The sequence below is a fragment of the Artibeus jamaicensis genome, unplaced genomic scaffold, assembly GCF_021234435.1.
Source record: "Artibeus jamaicensis isolate MK-2021 breed Jamaican fruit bat unplaced genomic scaffold, CSHL_Jam_final contig_1998, whole genome shotgun sequence".
Classification (NCBI taxonomy): domain Eukaryota; kingdom Metazoa; phylum Chordata; class Mammalia; order Chiroptera; family Phyllostomidae; genus Artibeus; species Artibeus jamaicensis.
This window is the reverse complement of record NW_026521407.1, coordinates 15380465-15396045: the sequence shown is the minus strand read 5'-3', so window position 1 is coordinate 15396045 and position 15581 is coordinate 15380465. Positions and strand designations below refer to the sequence as shown.

The 15581-nt window shown below is 48.0% G+C and overlaps 1 protein-coding gene across 1 annotated transcript in view; it reads left to right on the top strand.

Annotated features, from left to right (window-relative positions):
* The window catches only part of ERN1 (endoplasmic reticulum to nucleus signaling 1), a 75286-nt gene that overhangs the window by 23943 nt on the left and 35762 nt on the right, over window positions 1–15581 (top strand). Inside the window, exon 2 of the mRNA XM_053655319.1 lies at window positions 2801–2921. Within this exon, the coding sequence (XP_053511294.1) occupies window positions 2801–2921 (121 nt within the window). The remainder of the gene's footprint in view (window positions 1–2800; window positions 2922–15581) is intronic.

The following is a 15581-nucleotide window of genomic DNA, read 5'->3' as shown; positions in this document are numbered from 1 at the left end:
AGCGAAGAGGGGAATTTATCGTGAGCACTGGGTATCTCTGAGCCCAAGGACAGGATCTGGCAGGGCATGAGGACCAGTGGAAGCCGGGCCACAATCTCCCAGTTTCTCAGCTGTGTTTCTTCTCAGGCTTCTTTCTCTACTTGTGTCTTTGTCTTCCTCTGTTGCCCAGTTGTTTTCCACATGGAGGAAAACATTCACAGCAATCTCCCAAGTTTAATTTCTTACCATGTGATCCATTCAGATAGTTCATCCCAATTCTTGTGTGGTCCCGAGACTTACTGTACAACATGGCAGTTGCTGGGGTAGTGGTTTGACAGGTGGAGGGGGCTCGGCGGGGATTTCCGTCTCTTGGCCCTCAGGTGTGCCATGCATCCTCCCTTTGCATTTATTCTGTCCCCAGACTGTCCCTACCTAACATAGTCCCAACATCCTTCATCAAGCTGCAAACTCATCCCCTTCTCAGGGGGAGACAGCCCTAAGTCTGTGTCGGCTGCAGCCTCAGTGGCCTGGTCATAGGGCCAGTGTTCTCCAGGCCAGGTGCTGTGGGCAGCACGCACGCCTCTAGTTCAGGTGTGAGCGGGTCCGGGTGAGGCTTGTCACCATCTGTACCCTGTGGCCTGAAACAACTTAACTACCCCCAGGCCGTTGCTATGCATAATCTCTGGGTTCCTGGGCAGGACAGGCACCCGCTCTGAGGCCTCTGTTTTCCCAGTCTAACTGAAACTGATTTCCTAGGTCCAAAGGCGGAATTAAAAGCCGATTCTTCCTCCTCAGGTTTAAGGCTTTACCCAGAGAATACACTCAGCAGGCAGTGATAAAGCTTGCTATTGTTTCTCCCACTCTAGGTGAATGGGCCCTGGCTCTAGACAAGGTAAAGGGGGGATCTTCTCTGCCTACAGGCCAGGCGCACGAGAAGATGGGATGAACCAGGTTCTGGCAGCTGCATCGTCACCCCCTCTGCCACTTTTCCGCTGTAGAAAAGGAGTGCAGGGACCGGAGTGTTTGTCCTGCCGCCTCAGACTGTCCTGGAGAGAGCCCTTGGGCTTTCCCTTTTAAGGGATTAACTGGGCATCATCCTGGCCCTTACCAACAATGACCAGGTATTTTGGAGTCAACTCCCACGCACAAGTAACCCCCCCAATCTTTTAGATTGAGTGCTAAAAGCCAGCTATACTTTTTCAATGGCGTTTCTGCCAACGTTCAAACTGTCTCGCTATTAGCAAGTTGGCCAGTTTTTAATTCAACGCCCACAGGAACTGGTTAACTTATGGGGCAGTGTGGTGACAAAGAAGGAGACAATCTCATTACAAGGTGGCATTGCTGAATGGGTGCACACCTCAAAAGCGTGTTCCTGGGAGACCTTACAGCTATCACCTGCTCATGTGTGTAGTGTACATACATGCACGTGTGCACACATACACGTGGGCGCACACACAGCTGCTCCCAGGGACTCTGCGGAGGAGGGCACAGTTGATGCCTGTGAAGCTGGAGGACAGGCAGGCCCAAAATAAAAAAATTTGTCCAGTGTGATTGTAACAAGGGTACATTAAATTTTGGATCCTATATTTTTGATGTGATAATGTACATAAGCATTTTTCTATATTGTAGATTTTTCCACGTGCCATTTTAATGATTACATAATGTTCCATTGAGTGTATGTGTTATAATTTATTTCAGCCATTTAGATATTATTGGAAATTGGGTCTTTCTAGTTTTGTTTTGTTTTTTTTTTTAATAAGTGGATGTAATGAGTATCATTATACACAGAACTTTTTCAATATCTGAAATAATTCCTTTAGGATATAGAAGTGGAACTATAGGACCAAAAATATAAGCATTTTTATTCTTTCCAGAAAGACTACACTAACTTACAACTTTCATTGCCACCCGCAATGGGTAAGAAAGTGAATTTCACTACCTTTAGCTATTTTCTTGAACAATTTTTAAAAAATATATTGTACATAAAAATACATTTTGATTTAAATTGTATTACGAGTATAAGTGAGGGATAATTTGGATGTAATTTATACATTTTCTTTTATAACATGTCTCTTTTGAAATCTTGGTCTTTTATTTATATATAAACTCACTATAGAATGAGAGCTGTTTTTTCTGTTTTGCTTTAAACATTTCCCTCTAATTCTTTGCCCTTTAAAATTTTGCAAGTGTGTGCGGGTGTGTTGGCGTTCGTCCTTACCATGGAGTCTTGCAAGACGGCCCGGTTTTAGAAAGTGAAATGTAACTAAGAGGAGGAAGTCAATTAGCTGAGCGTTCTTTCCACCTGTTTCAGTGGATTATTTCAAAATCCCTGTCCTTGTCATGTTGGGTCGTAAGCCTGTCTGTCTGCAGGGAGGATGGCCACTTAGAATAAGGCAACCTGGGTTCTAGTATGACTCAGTGGTTTTCTTTCTTTTAAAAAAATATTTTATTTATTTATCTTCAGAGGGAAAGGCAAGGAGAGAGAGAGAGAAATATCAATGAATGGTTGCTTCTCGTGCATCCCCTGCTGGGAACTGGCCTGCAACCCAGGCATGTGCCCTGACTGGGAATTGAACCGCAATCCTTTGCTTTCAATCCAGGCCCGCACTCAATCCACTGAGCTACACCAGCCAGGGCTGACTCAGTGGTTTTCTAAACAAGTGCCCTTGAGGGGAACTTTGGCTGTCCAGCCTCAGTTTCTTCATCTCTAAGGTGGTGGATTTTAGGAACTTTCCAGGGGTGAGGGGGGAAGTCTGTGGTGGTACATGCCCAGGGTGGAGAATCACATTGACCATAAAGGTTCTTCCCCGTCTCACTGCAGAGTTTTGGAAGTCCCAGCACAGTGACGCTTCCCGAGACCTTGTTGTTTGTGTCGACCCTGGACGGGAGTTTGCATGCTGTCAGCAAGAGGACAGGCTCGATCAAATGGACTTTAAAAGAAGGTAACTTGGGTTTGGTCCTGGATGTCCCAGATGTTTGTTCAGCTGCTTCCAAGGAGACATATTCCAGAAAGGAGAAGAGCAGTTTTATGTTATTTAATAAAATAAAAAGGGTTAATGGAATCCAGGAGAGGACAGGGCTCAAAGGTGTGTTTGCAGTTTGAATTGTGATTATCTGCTAAGTGCATGAGTCAAAAAGGCGCTCCTTTTTTTCAAAATTGAATTTATTGGGGTGATACTGGTTAATAAAATTATGTAGGTTTCAGGTGCACAGTTCTATCACACATCATCTGTGTATTGCATTGTGTGTTCACTACCCCAAGTCAAGTCTCCTTCCGTCACCATTTACCAGATTTTATGTTTCAATGGCTCCAGGCTTTTCTATTAATAGTTCTGGCTTGGTCTTTACAGAAGACATGCTGCATTAAATTTTTTGTTAAGCTCTAACAATTACAATCTTGTAATCATAATTATAAGAAGCTATCTTCTCTAACCTCAAATGACTCATTTGTTTTTATAGAGGCTGCAGTAATTGAGGGCTGTAAGATTTGACATTCATCCAAGTTAGCCACTTCATTGGTTCTTTACATGGAAGGAGGTAAAAGACGGAGCTTGTTTCTCATTTAGTAATCTCCCACACTTCCATTTGATGGTCTGGTCTCCCTGATGAAAGCAGAGTGAGTCTTACAGGGGGGAAGTTGTATTCAATTTCCAGAGGATTTTTCCCAGGTAAAGCCAATCAAATCCCAGGATTTGAGGCGTTCTGTGTCATCTCTATTATTCTGTCCAGTAATGACTCTCATCTGTCCCTGGATGAGGGTCTGACCAGCGTGTTCTCTTCCGTCACTAATCTGTGACTCATTATTTTCAAGAGCACAGCAAGTGTTTTTCCTTCCTTAATAAAATGTTCCAAAATAGTACTTTAGATGGGAAAATATGGGCCTACGTCAGACGTCCACACGTCATCCTGTCAGTTCAGCGGCAAACCTAGTGGATGGTGGCAGCTGGGGTCCCAGAGACCGCCCCGCCTCCCCGGTCTGGGCCCTGCCGGGAGCAGCAAGAACTTTAAGCTGCAGAAAGAACCAGCTCTCAGGAGTCAGTGGCCACAAGAAGAGGGTAGAGCTGGGGTTTGTCACTGCATTACAGAATGTTATCTGAACTCTCTCTCCTTCATGCTTAAGCCTTTTAGTGTTTTTTAAAACAAAAACAGAGTTGTTTAAATCTCGTGGTTTCTGATATTGCCCAAAGATGGAAATCAACAAGGTACAAAAGGATTGCGATAAGCATTTTTACCGTTGTATGAGGCCTGGTCCCTCGGTTTTGGCATTCCTGGGCAGGGCATCTCTGCCCCAGGCTGCTCCGTGCTTCTGCTCTGCTTTCCCCCATGTGTGTCATTGTAACTTGGTTGTCTCCAAGTCCCAGTTTCTAGAAGTAGCCTCCGCTGCATCTGGCAAAACTGTGCCCTGCCTTGTTTGTTACGTGGCCAAACATAAGAATCAATGGAACATAAGAAATGTTCTGTCCAGTAGCTTGGAGCTTTAAAGCATTTGCCTCTTTTACTTAACACGTGTTTGCAGAAGCTAGTCTGCGAAAGATACTATGTGGGCCCAAAGAAGAAAAAGACAGTCCCTGCCCTCAAGGAGCGCACAGTCTGAAGGGAGAAATGATAAGCACACAGAACCTCAACTCAGAACGTGTTGTCACTGCATCGGAGAGGTCCCAGGAACTGCTGGGGCGGGGTTGGGGGGCAGGAAAGGCTTCATGAAGGTGGGGTGTCTGAGGCGAGCCTTGTGGGGGGATCAGATTTCAGTCGAGAGGAGTCCTGGTGAGGAGCAAAGCAGGCAGCAGGTCTAGGCAGGGGAGGGAGGAGTTGAAAGACACTTAAAGGAAGAATTAGAGAAATGTGATTAAATTCTAATTATTGCAAGTAATATTCAATACATTCTAAATCTCATTGATTTTTCTGAGAAAAAACTGGCTTATTTTAGTGAAATGCAGCCCTGGCTACCAGTGACCTCAATATACAAGTGTCTGTGCGAAGATCACAGGTGGAAATGCGTGGAACCCCCAAGCTTTCAGTCAGTTTTAATCTCGGAATCTTAACTAGAGATTTCACATTTGATATTTGTAAACCATCAATACCAAACAGATTATAAAAGTATAGGGGGGCTGGGATGGGAGAAATAGACAAAAAACTGTACTCGAAAAGTAACTAAATAAAATTATTTAAAAAAAAAAAGAATCCAGATACTGTTCTCAGGCCCTGAGGATACAAGTGAAGGAAACAGACCAGTCCTTTCCTTCATAGAACTTTTATTCTAAGGGGGAGACAGATAAGGGAATAAATGACGTACTGATGTTGAGAGTTATCAAGAAAGATAAAGCAGGGAAGTGGAGTGGGGGTGCCAGGTTGCCAGGGTGGGGGGTAAGACGGGGCTGCAGATTTAAACAGGGGCAGCCCCACTGAGAAGGCGTCACTTGGGTAAGAATCCAGGGAGGAAGGAAGTCTTTAGGCCAAAGGCCGTGCAGGGGCACAGGTGGGCGTGTGCTGGCCATGGCAGAGGGCCAGTCCCGCAGGGACACAATGCCGCTTTTACATAATGTTTAAGGTAAAAATGCCCCCATCACTGTCCTGAAATGAGATTTAGTTGCTAACCTACATACATCTACAGTTTTTAAAAGAAATAAATATATGGCTCAATTGCTGTTCTGAAATGATAGACAAGTGGTTTTTAGTCACAACTATGCAATTTAACTTGTAAGTGTTCAGACTCATACTGGTCTTCACTGACACCGCCCCTACGGGCAAGCACGGGGCCTGGTAACGCAGACGGGCAGAAAGGCAGGCTGGGACACCAGACACCTCTGCCGGCAGGACTTCCAGGATGGGGAGCAAGTCCTGATAACGTTCCCAACAAAGGCACAGCCTTACCTGACTGAGACAGTAGTCACATTCCGAGAAGATTCTGTGGTATAAAATTATGCAGAAAAGTGTTTTTATGTAAAGCACTTAGGTTGTAGGCTCAGGTAGTCCCTAAAAGTCTTTGGCCCAAATAAGTGTCTGGCAGACCCTCAGAGCTGCCTGCAGGTACAGGGAGACCTTTAGTTGGGCAGGACTACCTGGCATTCCTGCCTGCACCCCCCAGTCCCCCGTTAGTGCTCTGCTGTCCCCCTCACTCAAGTTCTGTGACCACCAGGAAATGCCCTCACAGACTCCCCGAGCACTGCCAGGCCATCAAGTGACCTCCCTGTGAAGACCTGGTGTAGCTCCTGGTGGCTGGTGTGAGGGCAGTGGCATTTTTGAAGCCATTGGCTTCAAGAAGGAGCAATGTGCCCTGGTGTTATGAGATGTTCGTGCCCCTCCCACCCCAATGTTGAAGCCTTATCCCAGTGGTGTTTGGAGGTGGAGGCTTTGGGAAGTGATTTGGTTTAGATGAGTTCATGAGGGAGGCCCCCCGTGTTGGGATTAGTGCCCTTCTGAGAAGAAGAGACCAGAGCTCTTGTGCCGTGCACCGTGTGGGAACACAGCGGGGACACAGCCATGCAAGCCAGGGGGAGGACTCTCGCGAGAACCCAACCACGCTGACACCTGGTCTTCGACTTCTAGGCTGCAGAACTGTGAGAAGTTACTACCTGTTGTTTAAGCCACCCAGGCCACGGTGCTTTGTTACGGCAGCCCGAACTGACTAAGTCACCCAGCCTCTGCTCTACAGGATCAGCAGGTGCTGCGTGGAGGTCCAGCCAATGGAGCCAGGAGGAGCAGGAGACTAGGCGGAGGGGCTGCTTTCCATCCAGCAGGTTTTGACGCAGGCGAGGCAGGCTGTGGGCTTGGGCCTGCGTCAGAACTTGCCGATGCAGACAGACACCTTTAACTCATCACACTGGGGCTCTGCAGCGTATACATCCGTCGCTCCCTGTCATGGTTTTCTAACTGTTTGCTTGTTTCAGAGGCCAACAAGCTGGGTGTGTTTTTTCTTTTTTCCCCAGAATGATTTTGGCAGGTGCTTTAGTTCCTCACCCAAGCATGTGTTGCTGTTCCCAGAAATGGAGGTTTCTTACACCATCGTGGCAAGCCGTACCCAGCACAGAAAATGAGTTTTATTTGTTTTCAGAAACTTATTTGAATTCTGACAGTTTAACTTAGGAGTGACCTTTCTGCTGTGATTTTGTAACTATAAACACTGTGTCTGTCTGTCTGTCTGTCTGACATTTTACCAGTGAAGACGGTTGAGTATGTTTTACTTCTGCCCTTTCAGCCCAAATGCAGACTGAAAATGTTGCCATCACGCTTTCTGTTAGATTTGTTTCACAAAGCTTGTTTTGGCTCGCTGGGGTCGAAAGGACGTTCTTTGTTATTGCCGACACTGGTTCTGGCTTCTTGCACTCAGCTTGAAATAGTGGTTAATGCTGATTTTTGACACCCTAATCCTCATCAAACTGCAGGCAATGTTTTAGCAACGCTACTCCCATCCCTTCCATGGCACGGAGGGACTGGATTAGAGCCGCTCTACTAATTTACAGTAACTTAGAACTGTACTTTACTAATCATGAAAGTATGCTAACTGTGCAATATGGCTCCTTTCCCAACCAGATGGGCCCAGACCCCTGAGATGTCCCTTGAAGGGTTCTTATTGGAGATTCTCAGAGGGAAGGCTCAGAACAAAATGTACTTCAAATTTGAGGAAAATCTTCTTCCGACATGAGTTTCCCTCCCTTACTGTGTGCCCCTTGCTGGTTTCTCCCGGGGCTGACAGCATGGCCCACCCAGTCTGGAAAATAGAGCGACAATCTGCCACTCGGGCCCTGAGTCCTGCCACGGAGACTGAAGAAGTGTCTCCCAAGTCCGACTCCTCCTCGTCCCTCTGGCCAGGCTCTCCATCCACTTCCCAGATTCACACGACAGCTTCCTGACTGTGGTCCCTGCCGCCTCTCTTACCCTCCCATTCGTCCACCACGCTGACATCACGCATGCCCTGTAAATGCCCTCTGCAAAGACTGCTTCAGCACCCCCAGTGGAAGTAGGCTTGCTGTCGGCTGTAGCAGGGCTACACCAAGTGCTGTCTGCCTGTGTGACTTGTCCACGAGGAGAGACACACAAGAGGGAGAGTGCCCCCCAGACGGGCTGTGGTTTTCAACAGTTGACCCTTCATCACTCAGCGTGGGGAGCACTGGCCCACACCTCAGTGTGCATGCGAGGCCCTTCAGAATCCGCCCTTGCCCACCTCTCCAGCCTCAACTCCCTGCAGGTACCCCTTTGTTGCAGCCACAGCTGCGCTCTAGGCCTCAGAGACATCGGGCCTGGGCTTCCGCTGTCTCTGCACCAGCAGCCTGCACTGTTGGACAGGCTCCAAGTCATCTGCTGAGACCCCCTTCCCAGGTTACTTCCTTGACTCCTCAAGTGGGGTGAGCCCCTTCCTCATTGAGGTTCTGGAGGCACTTTCTGCTGGTGTTGTGAATTTTTGTTTACATTTGTCTTCCTGCGGAAGACAAATTTCTCACTCCTTGGAGGTGGGGTTTCTAGACAGCCAGGGGTGCTCCGTAAATGTCTGAGGCACGTGATGCCAACTTGGGTCCCAGAACCCTTCTCACTAGACGTCTGCCAGGAGCCCTGAAAAAGAGATGAGACTTTGCTGCCTCAGGGTATGTCCTCTGTCACTCATACTGTGGCATTAATTTTCAGTTCCAGTTTCTGATCTGGAGTTTCAGGTGGCTTTTGCATCTGTTTGCGGGAGGCTTTCTTTCCTGCCCTTGTTTCTGTGGAAGAGGCGGAGTTCTGCAGGCAGGGCTGTGACGGAAACACGAGAGGGGGCAGCTGTGAAAAGGGTTGACATTTCGCTAATGGTTCTAATCTGTGTTCTCTTAAGGAATTCTCTAGGCTGAAGATACGCCTCAGTACCTTTCTACTTCATTGCTTCAGCAGAATAAAAGTGGCTATTTGCTCTCCATTGTCTTGGAGGACTGAAAATTAAGCTTCATGCAAAGGGACTTGAGAGGACCAGTTTCTGCTTTTGAAGATCTTGGAAATGTGTTCTCTCTCTCTCTTTCTCTCTGTGCATTTTACTATTTATCATGGAAGATTCTAAACGTATGCAGAGAGATACTTATATAGGCAACCCGCATGTATCCACGGCTCCCTTCAGCAATCACTAGCCGTGTCCAGTCTCATCTGTAGCCCCGATCCCATCTCTCCCTCAGGCTTGGGATTTGCTTCAGAGCAATACAGCTCCCATGGGGGGGTGGGCATCTCAGGCAGCAGATACCACACATGGCGGCATAGACTTCAGCTCACATGGGTATTCTTTGCTGCCTTACCTGTTACGTAGCAGAACCCATTTGTGAATGTTGAAGTACATGAATAAAATGGCTTTCTTGGTTGTGACTTATTCATCCTTCTGTTCATCCTGGGGTGCTGTGTGAGGTTTGATGGCACTCCCATCGTTGACGAATGGATTCTGTGACATTATGACATCCTGAGAGAGATTTGGTCGTAAGTCGTGGTATTGCATAGCTTATCCTCCGCCTTTAGTTCCTTCACAGCTGCTTCTAGCATCAGGGTGTGTCTTTAGGTCTGAGTCACTTCTGCCAAGGGCAAGATGAACTAGAGCCTAGTAGAAGTCGACTGCCTTTGGTATGGGCAGTTTTTCGGATTTCTCTGGTACCTCGCCGTGGTCGTCTTTGTCACACATGACACTTGGTGACCTGCAGAGGTGACCTGCAAGTAAACCTGTTAGTTACGTCCTCTCCCAGTTCTCATGGGGTCTGGACTTTGAGGGGTTTTTGATTGGATGTCTGGTTCAAAATGCTGCCCTCGTGCAGGGTGAACTTGGAGGAACGTTTGAGACTTTCTGCCCTACGGTTCGGACCTAACACCTTTCTCTGGAATGAGCTGCCATTGGGGAGAATTTATTCCCTTATGGGTTCACTTGAGCTCATAAAACGGGTCTGGGAGACGAGTTTTGAATTAAAGGAGGGTGAATGACCTTGTTTCTACCAATCATTTTTCTAAGAAAACAGTATTAGAACCTTAAGCATTTTCTTGAGGAAATAAATGGCAGTTGTTTAGGGCGGTCAGACCAGCTGATCTAGTTTCACTGTCTGCTAGGATTAAAATCTCCAAGCCCGCTTTAACTCATTCCTTTCTTTCACTTCATTTTCTCTGATCAGGACTTAGTTTCGTTGATATTTTTCCTCACCTTTTTAGTTCCTGAGGACCCTCCCTTGACCCCTACCCCACGCCCCACCCTGGCTCGGACCATCTCACTGGAGTGATTGGGGCTCCTCCCTCACCACCCTATGATTCCTTCTTCTCGTTGGCTTAGACCCTGACTGTTTGTCTGACCTTTGTTTGGAGGACTCTGTCGCTCCTCCATTTTTCTCAGAAACCTAGTCAGTTCCTGGTCAGTGCCCACCATCCCACGTCACAGAGTCCTCACGACTCTCCTCTCCATGGTCTCCCTGCCTCCTGTCCAGTTATTTGTGTTCAGAAGGAACAGGTCACACTTGCCAAGCCTGCGTCCTTATTCCCACAAAGGGGGTGGTGGTTCTTCACTTGTGTTGTCTTATCGTCCGCACTCTCTGGGCCAGCCTTCTGTAGGGTCCCTTTCTCCCCTGGAAACACACCAGCCCTCACCGACTTCTCTTGCCCGGAAGATCCCGGGATGCCTGTGGCATGGGCCACGTGTTTCAGCCATTCATTTTATACTGTTTCACATCTACCTGCTTTCTAAGCTCCTTTCTTTACCCCACACGGCACAGAACAGAGAACCAAGCTGAGTGGACGCTGACATGTGTGGGTGTGTGTGGTTAAGCTCAACACCGGGAGGGGGAAAAGCGAGGCTCTCGCACATTTGGTAGGGGGTCGATTGCAGGGAGCACAGAGCAGCCGGGGCTTCACTTGTGGTCTTTCGGTCCTGCAGTGCCTTTCATAAGGACCAACTCAGAACATCTCAGGTTCCTGCTGAAGATGCACTTAGAGGGGCCCGTGTGGAAATTTCTGCCAGTTGACCCTGGAGAAGTCCTGGAGTCGGGGAAGAAGCTGGTTTTAAACACTGGGTGTGTAGGGGTCTGTAGGTGGTTTTATGTTAGAAGGAAGAGCAGGGCAGTCCGGCCAGTGCTCATCCGGATTCTGCGGGAGAAGCCGGTGTTCCAGAAGTATCAGCAGCGCTCATCTGGGGAAGAGAAGATAATGATCTTGTGAGGCTCCTTGAGTTCCAGTCAGATGGGCAGCCTGTTCTTGTGGCTTCTGTAATCAAAGGGATCTTATTCCTTCCTGCGTGGAAGAAGTCCATCCAAAGCTACCTCCAGAGAGAGGCCGTCAGTCCCAACCTCCGGTTTGAAACAGTTATTAAACTGTGGTTGACTTCATCCGAGACAGTTTTCTGTTTGGCCGACTCATCACCCCCGCCTTCCCCAGACCCTCGCCCCTGCGATAAGCCTGTGTGTACAGGAGCCCGAAACGGCCCTGGCAGGGCCCTGCATGCTCTTCGAGTGGCCTTCCCTTCGGTTCTCCGGACCCTGTGGGGTGAGGCGGTCCGTCTGTCCAGTGTCACGTGACAGGTGAGAGCAGGAAGAACAGGTCTGTCCATTAAGCCTGTTGGAAAGGCTCTCCTTTTTTAAGCTTCTCTTTTTTTAACTTTTCATTTTAGAAAAGCTTCAACATTCAGAAAAGTAAAGAGAATAGTGTCGTGAAACCCTCACACACAGGCACGCAGCTTCAGCGATGACTAAGTGGCAGTCCCCTTCCCCTGCCTCCACTATTTTGAAACAAAGGCCATACCAGTTTTGTCTGACCCCTGGCCAGGTGGCTCACCCGGTTGGAGGCTCAGCCTGTGCACCAAAAGACTGTCAGTTTGATCCTCCGTCAGGGCACATACCTAGGTTGTGGGTTCCTTCCCCAGTCAAGGCACCTACGGGGAGGCAACTGATGGATGCTTCTCTCCCTCTCTGCTTCCCCTTCCTCTCTCTCTAAAATCTATAAACCTGTCCTTAGGTGAGGATCTGTTTTTAAAGGCCGTATCATTTTTCCCCATAAATTAAAATAATTTTTAAATGTGAGTGAACAAACCTGGGCAGCTCTCTTTAGCGTTTGTCATGTAGGTCTCTATGTGGAAAAGTCCTTTTGATTAAAAAAAAAAAAAGAAAGAAAAGCTCATTTGAATAACCGTAGTCTGCATACACTATTGAATGTCTTTCATTCCGCAGACAGCATTGTCTGCTACTTGTGAGGGGTGCAGAACCTGGGCAGCAGTCACTCAGTTCACTCTGATTATTCATTAAACTGTGTGTAATCAGCTTCATGTACTTTTCTGTGTAGACTCTCACAATAAACAAAATAGATGGCCCCTGATAGTCCAAGTGCCTAAAATTCAGTCTAGTCCCCAAATATTTGAGAACCTGAGAGGCCGCATACAATTAAGTACCTTGAGAAATGTGGAGAGTGCATCATGGGAACGTACCAAGTGCAGTGGGTGGCCGGTTTCCGGTTTCCTGGATGAGGCAGCATTAGAACCGACCCTGAAGGGCAACCCGGATTTAGACTAATGGAGGTGGGACAGGTAACAGTGAGCACAGACACCAACACGAAAGCATGGGGGCAGCGTGGGGAAGAGAGGTGACGGGAAGTTAATCGTGGAGAAGGATTGATTGGGCCCCAGCTGCGCAGAGCCTTGAACGTTTACATCTGTGGCTCCCAAACCATGCCGAGGGGCCCAGTGCCACCAGGAACTCAGAGAGATCCTGCAGCTTGTTTTAAATTTTTCAGAAACACAGCAGCGCTCCACAACTGCCAGGCACCCTGCTCCAGGTAGCTTATGGTTTCAACGTGAGATGGGGCTGCTTGTCCTTTCAGTGATGTTTCTTTGTCAAGCTGAGTCTCTGCAGTCACCGTGATAAACTCAAATGCCACGTGAACATCAGTGTGGAGCGGTAAGGAGGGTGGTGGTGTCTAATCTGATCGCGAGATTTGGAGTATGTGCATCACCCAACGATTACACTCATCCCATTAGTAAGTAATTATGGTTAAGAATGAAATAGATGTTTTTCTTTCAACTTGCATGCATTACTCTTTTCATGTGGCTTTTAAGTTGCTAGGCCCTAAAGTTGTTTGGAGCTAACTGCTTAATACATGGAACCAGTAGGTATTTCTTGAGGCCTCAGGCCCTCTGAAGAAATTGCTGAGACACTGATGGGTGCCGCGAACCAAGACAGTTTGGGAACCACTGTAGGATTTATGTGGAGGGGAGACGTGAACAGATTGGCCTTTGTCAAGCCCCAGCAGGAGTGGGCGGGGCGCACGTCTGAGGGCAGAGGTCCAAGACCGGAGCCGATTAGGAGACTGCGGTGCAGACCCAGTGAGAAGTGGTGAAGGAGGGCTTAGATTTTGAGGAATGTCAATACGCCTAATCTTACAAAACTCGGAACCTAACTGAATGGGAGAGGGCTAGAATTAAGAACAAGAGAGTCTAGGATAACTCTGGGTTTCTGGACTGCGTGACTGTGTGGAAGTGGGGCTGGCCAGCTTATTGGGGGGTGACTGTAGAGGAGGAGCAGGTTTGGGGGGCAGGTGTGACATCGGGGGGCTGAGATACCCCATAAGCAGCTGGAAATTGGACTGGGTTCTGAGCCCCAGAACCCGGTCCAATTCTCCTTCTCCAAGGAGAATGTTGTCAGATGCCGTGTGGAGACTGAATGAGAAGGACTTGCAAGTGTTTGTTTGATCTGGTCACTGAAACTGGACAGTGGCAGTTTTAACCTTATTCTGGGGGTGAGGGCCAGAGGGCAGTGAGTGGAGAAAGGCACAGAGGGCAGGAAGGTAAAACGGGGGATCCAGAGCAGTGGTTTCTAGGATGGCTCAGATCAGAATTGCCTCACATGTGTGAGAAACGCAAGCCTACCCATAGAAGCAGCTCCCTGGGGAAGGGCCCGGAAATCAACATGGCTAAAAGCGTGGGTAACTTGTGCGTTGCTGGTGGAGAGGTAAAGTAGCACAACCGCCTTGGAGAACTGGTTGGAAGTTTCCTGTTGAGGCCAATGTAAACAGCCTGGCTTAGCCATTCTACTCCTAGGTATTTTCCCAACAGAAAAGAAAATGTAGGTCCAAACAAAGACTAGCACACAAATGTTTGTAGCAGTTCGATTCACATTTTTCCAGTCAAAAACTAGAAATACCCCCGTGTTCATCAACAGATAAATTGTGGTCTGTCCATGCAGTGGAGCACTCTTCTGCCCAAACTAAACAAAACAAAAGAAAGGAACCAGACGCAAGAGAGACCCGGCTGTGTGAATTCCATTTGTGAAGTTTTAGATCAAATGCAGTGAATCTCTTCGTGGTTGCATGGGTAAGGTCAGGGATTTGGCATCCAAAGGGGTGTGAGAAATGTTCAGGGGGGTGGGAATGATCTATATCTTGATTGTGAGGATGTTTGTAGGCAAGTGTTCATTTTTTAAGACTCACCAAACTGTACATGTAAAGTGGACCCATGAGAGAGAGGAGAGCGCAGGCAAAAGAGGGAAGGGAAGCCCAGAGGTTTGGTGTGTCAGTGGGCAGAGGGGAAGGAGTTAGCCGGCCAAGAGGACTCGGAGGTCCTTGGACACAGGGTACCGCTTGCAGGCTTAGATAGATGAGTGTGGAATATCTATGAATCTGAAGGCGAAGCCATTGTCCTTTTTAGACGTGTGAAGGCAAGAGTGGTAGAGTTGGGCACAGTTGGAGGGCGAAGGGCAGGAAGTTTCAGAGGGTTCACTCTGACCCCCTGTGCCACAGGAGGCTGAGTTGTGAGTGGAGAGAAGGGGGCCATGAGGCCAGGAGTGAAGGTCTGAAACACCAGCTGTGAGGGTCAAACCACCAGGGAGTGGAGAAACGTCTCTCCTGTGACAGGGGGCCCAGCTGGCTGGCCAAAGATGTATAATGGTGTCTCTGAGACTTTTCTTTTTGAAGAAAAGCACTGCAGCCTTTTCTTCAGCAGTGCTCAGAGCCTGGGTGGAGGGAGTGGGGTTGCTGGGTAGACTCTGGGTTGAGTGTTGACAGAGTCTAGCTGCTGGATCATTAGAAGTAATCCATGCAGGGCAGGAATAGAAATAGGAAGGAAACTAACAGAAATATTGAGCATCTCCTACGTGCCAGGCACTGTTCTAGATTTTTGGGATATAGCAGACAAGAAAAGATGAATCCCAGCCCTTACAACGTTTATAGTGGCTAGAGTTAGACATTAAATAAAATAAACTATACTATGCTTCAGAGGTGGTAAGTGTCACGGAGAAAAATTAAGCAGGAAAAGGAAAAATTAAGCAGGAAATTAAGCAAGGAATTCTGGCAGGTGGGGGGTGGTCAAGGAAGACCTCTCTGAGATGGTGACATTTGCTCAGAGACCTAAGCAGAGGAAACAGCGAATGCAAAGGCCCTGAGGCAGGGGCACGCTTGGCAGTATTTGAGGAGTACAAGGAGGCCAGCGCTTCTTTTGCAGATAAAAATGTTTAAAGTTTTACCCTCATGAACTTAGACTAAGGGAAGAGGTGAATATCTATCTTGAGTCATTTCTGTCTCAAGTAAAAAGGGAGGAATTGATTCGCACAAAGCAGGAGCCACAACGAGTGTCCCGTGATCTCACCGGGTTTCCCTGAGTGTAAAGCCTGTCCGTTGTCGGCCTGACCTGCCGGGGGAGTCGA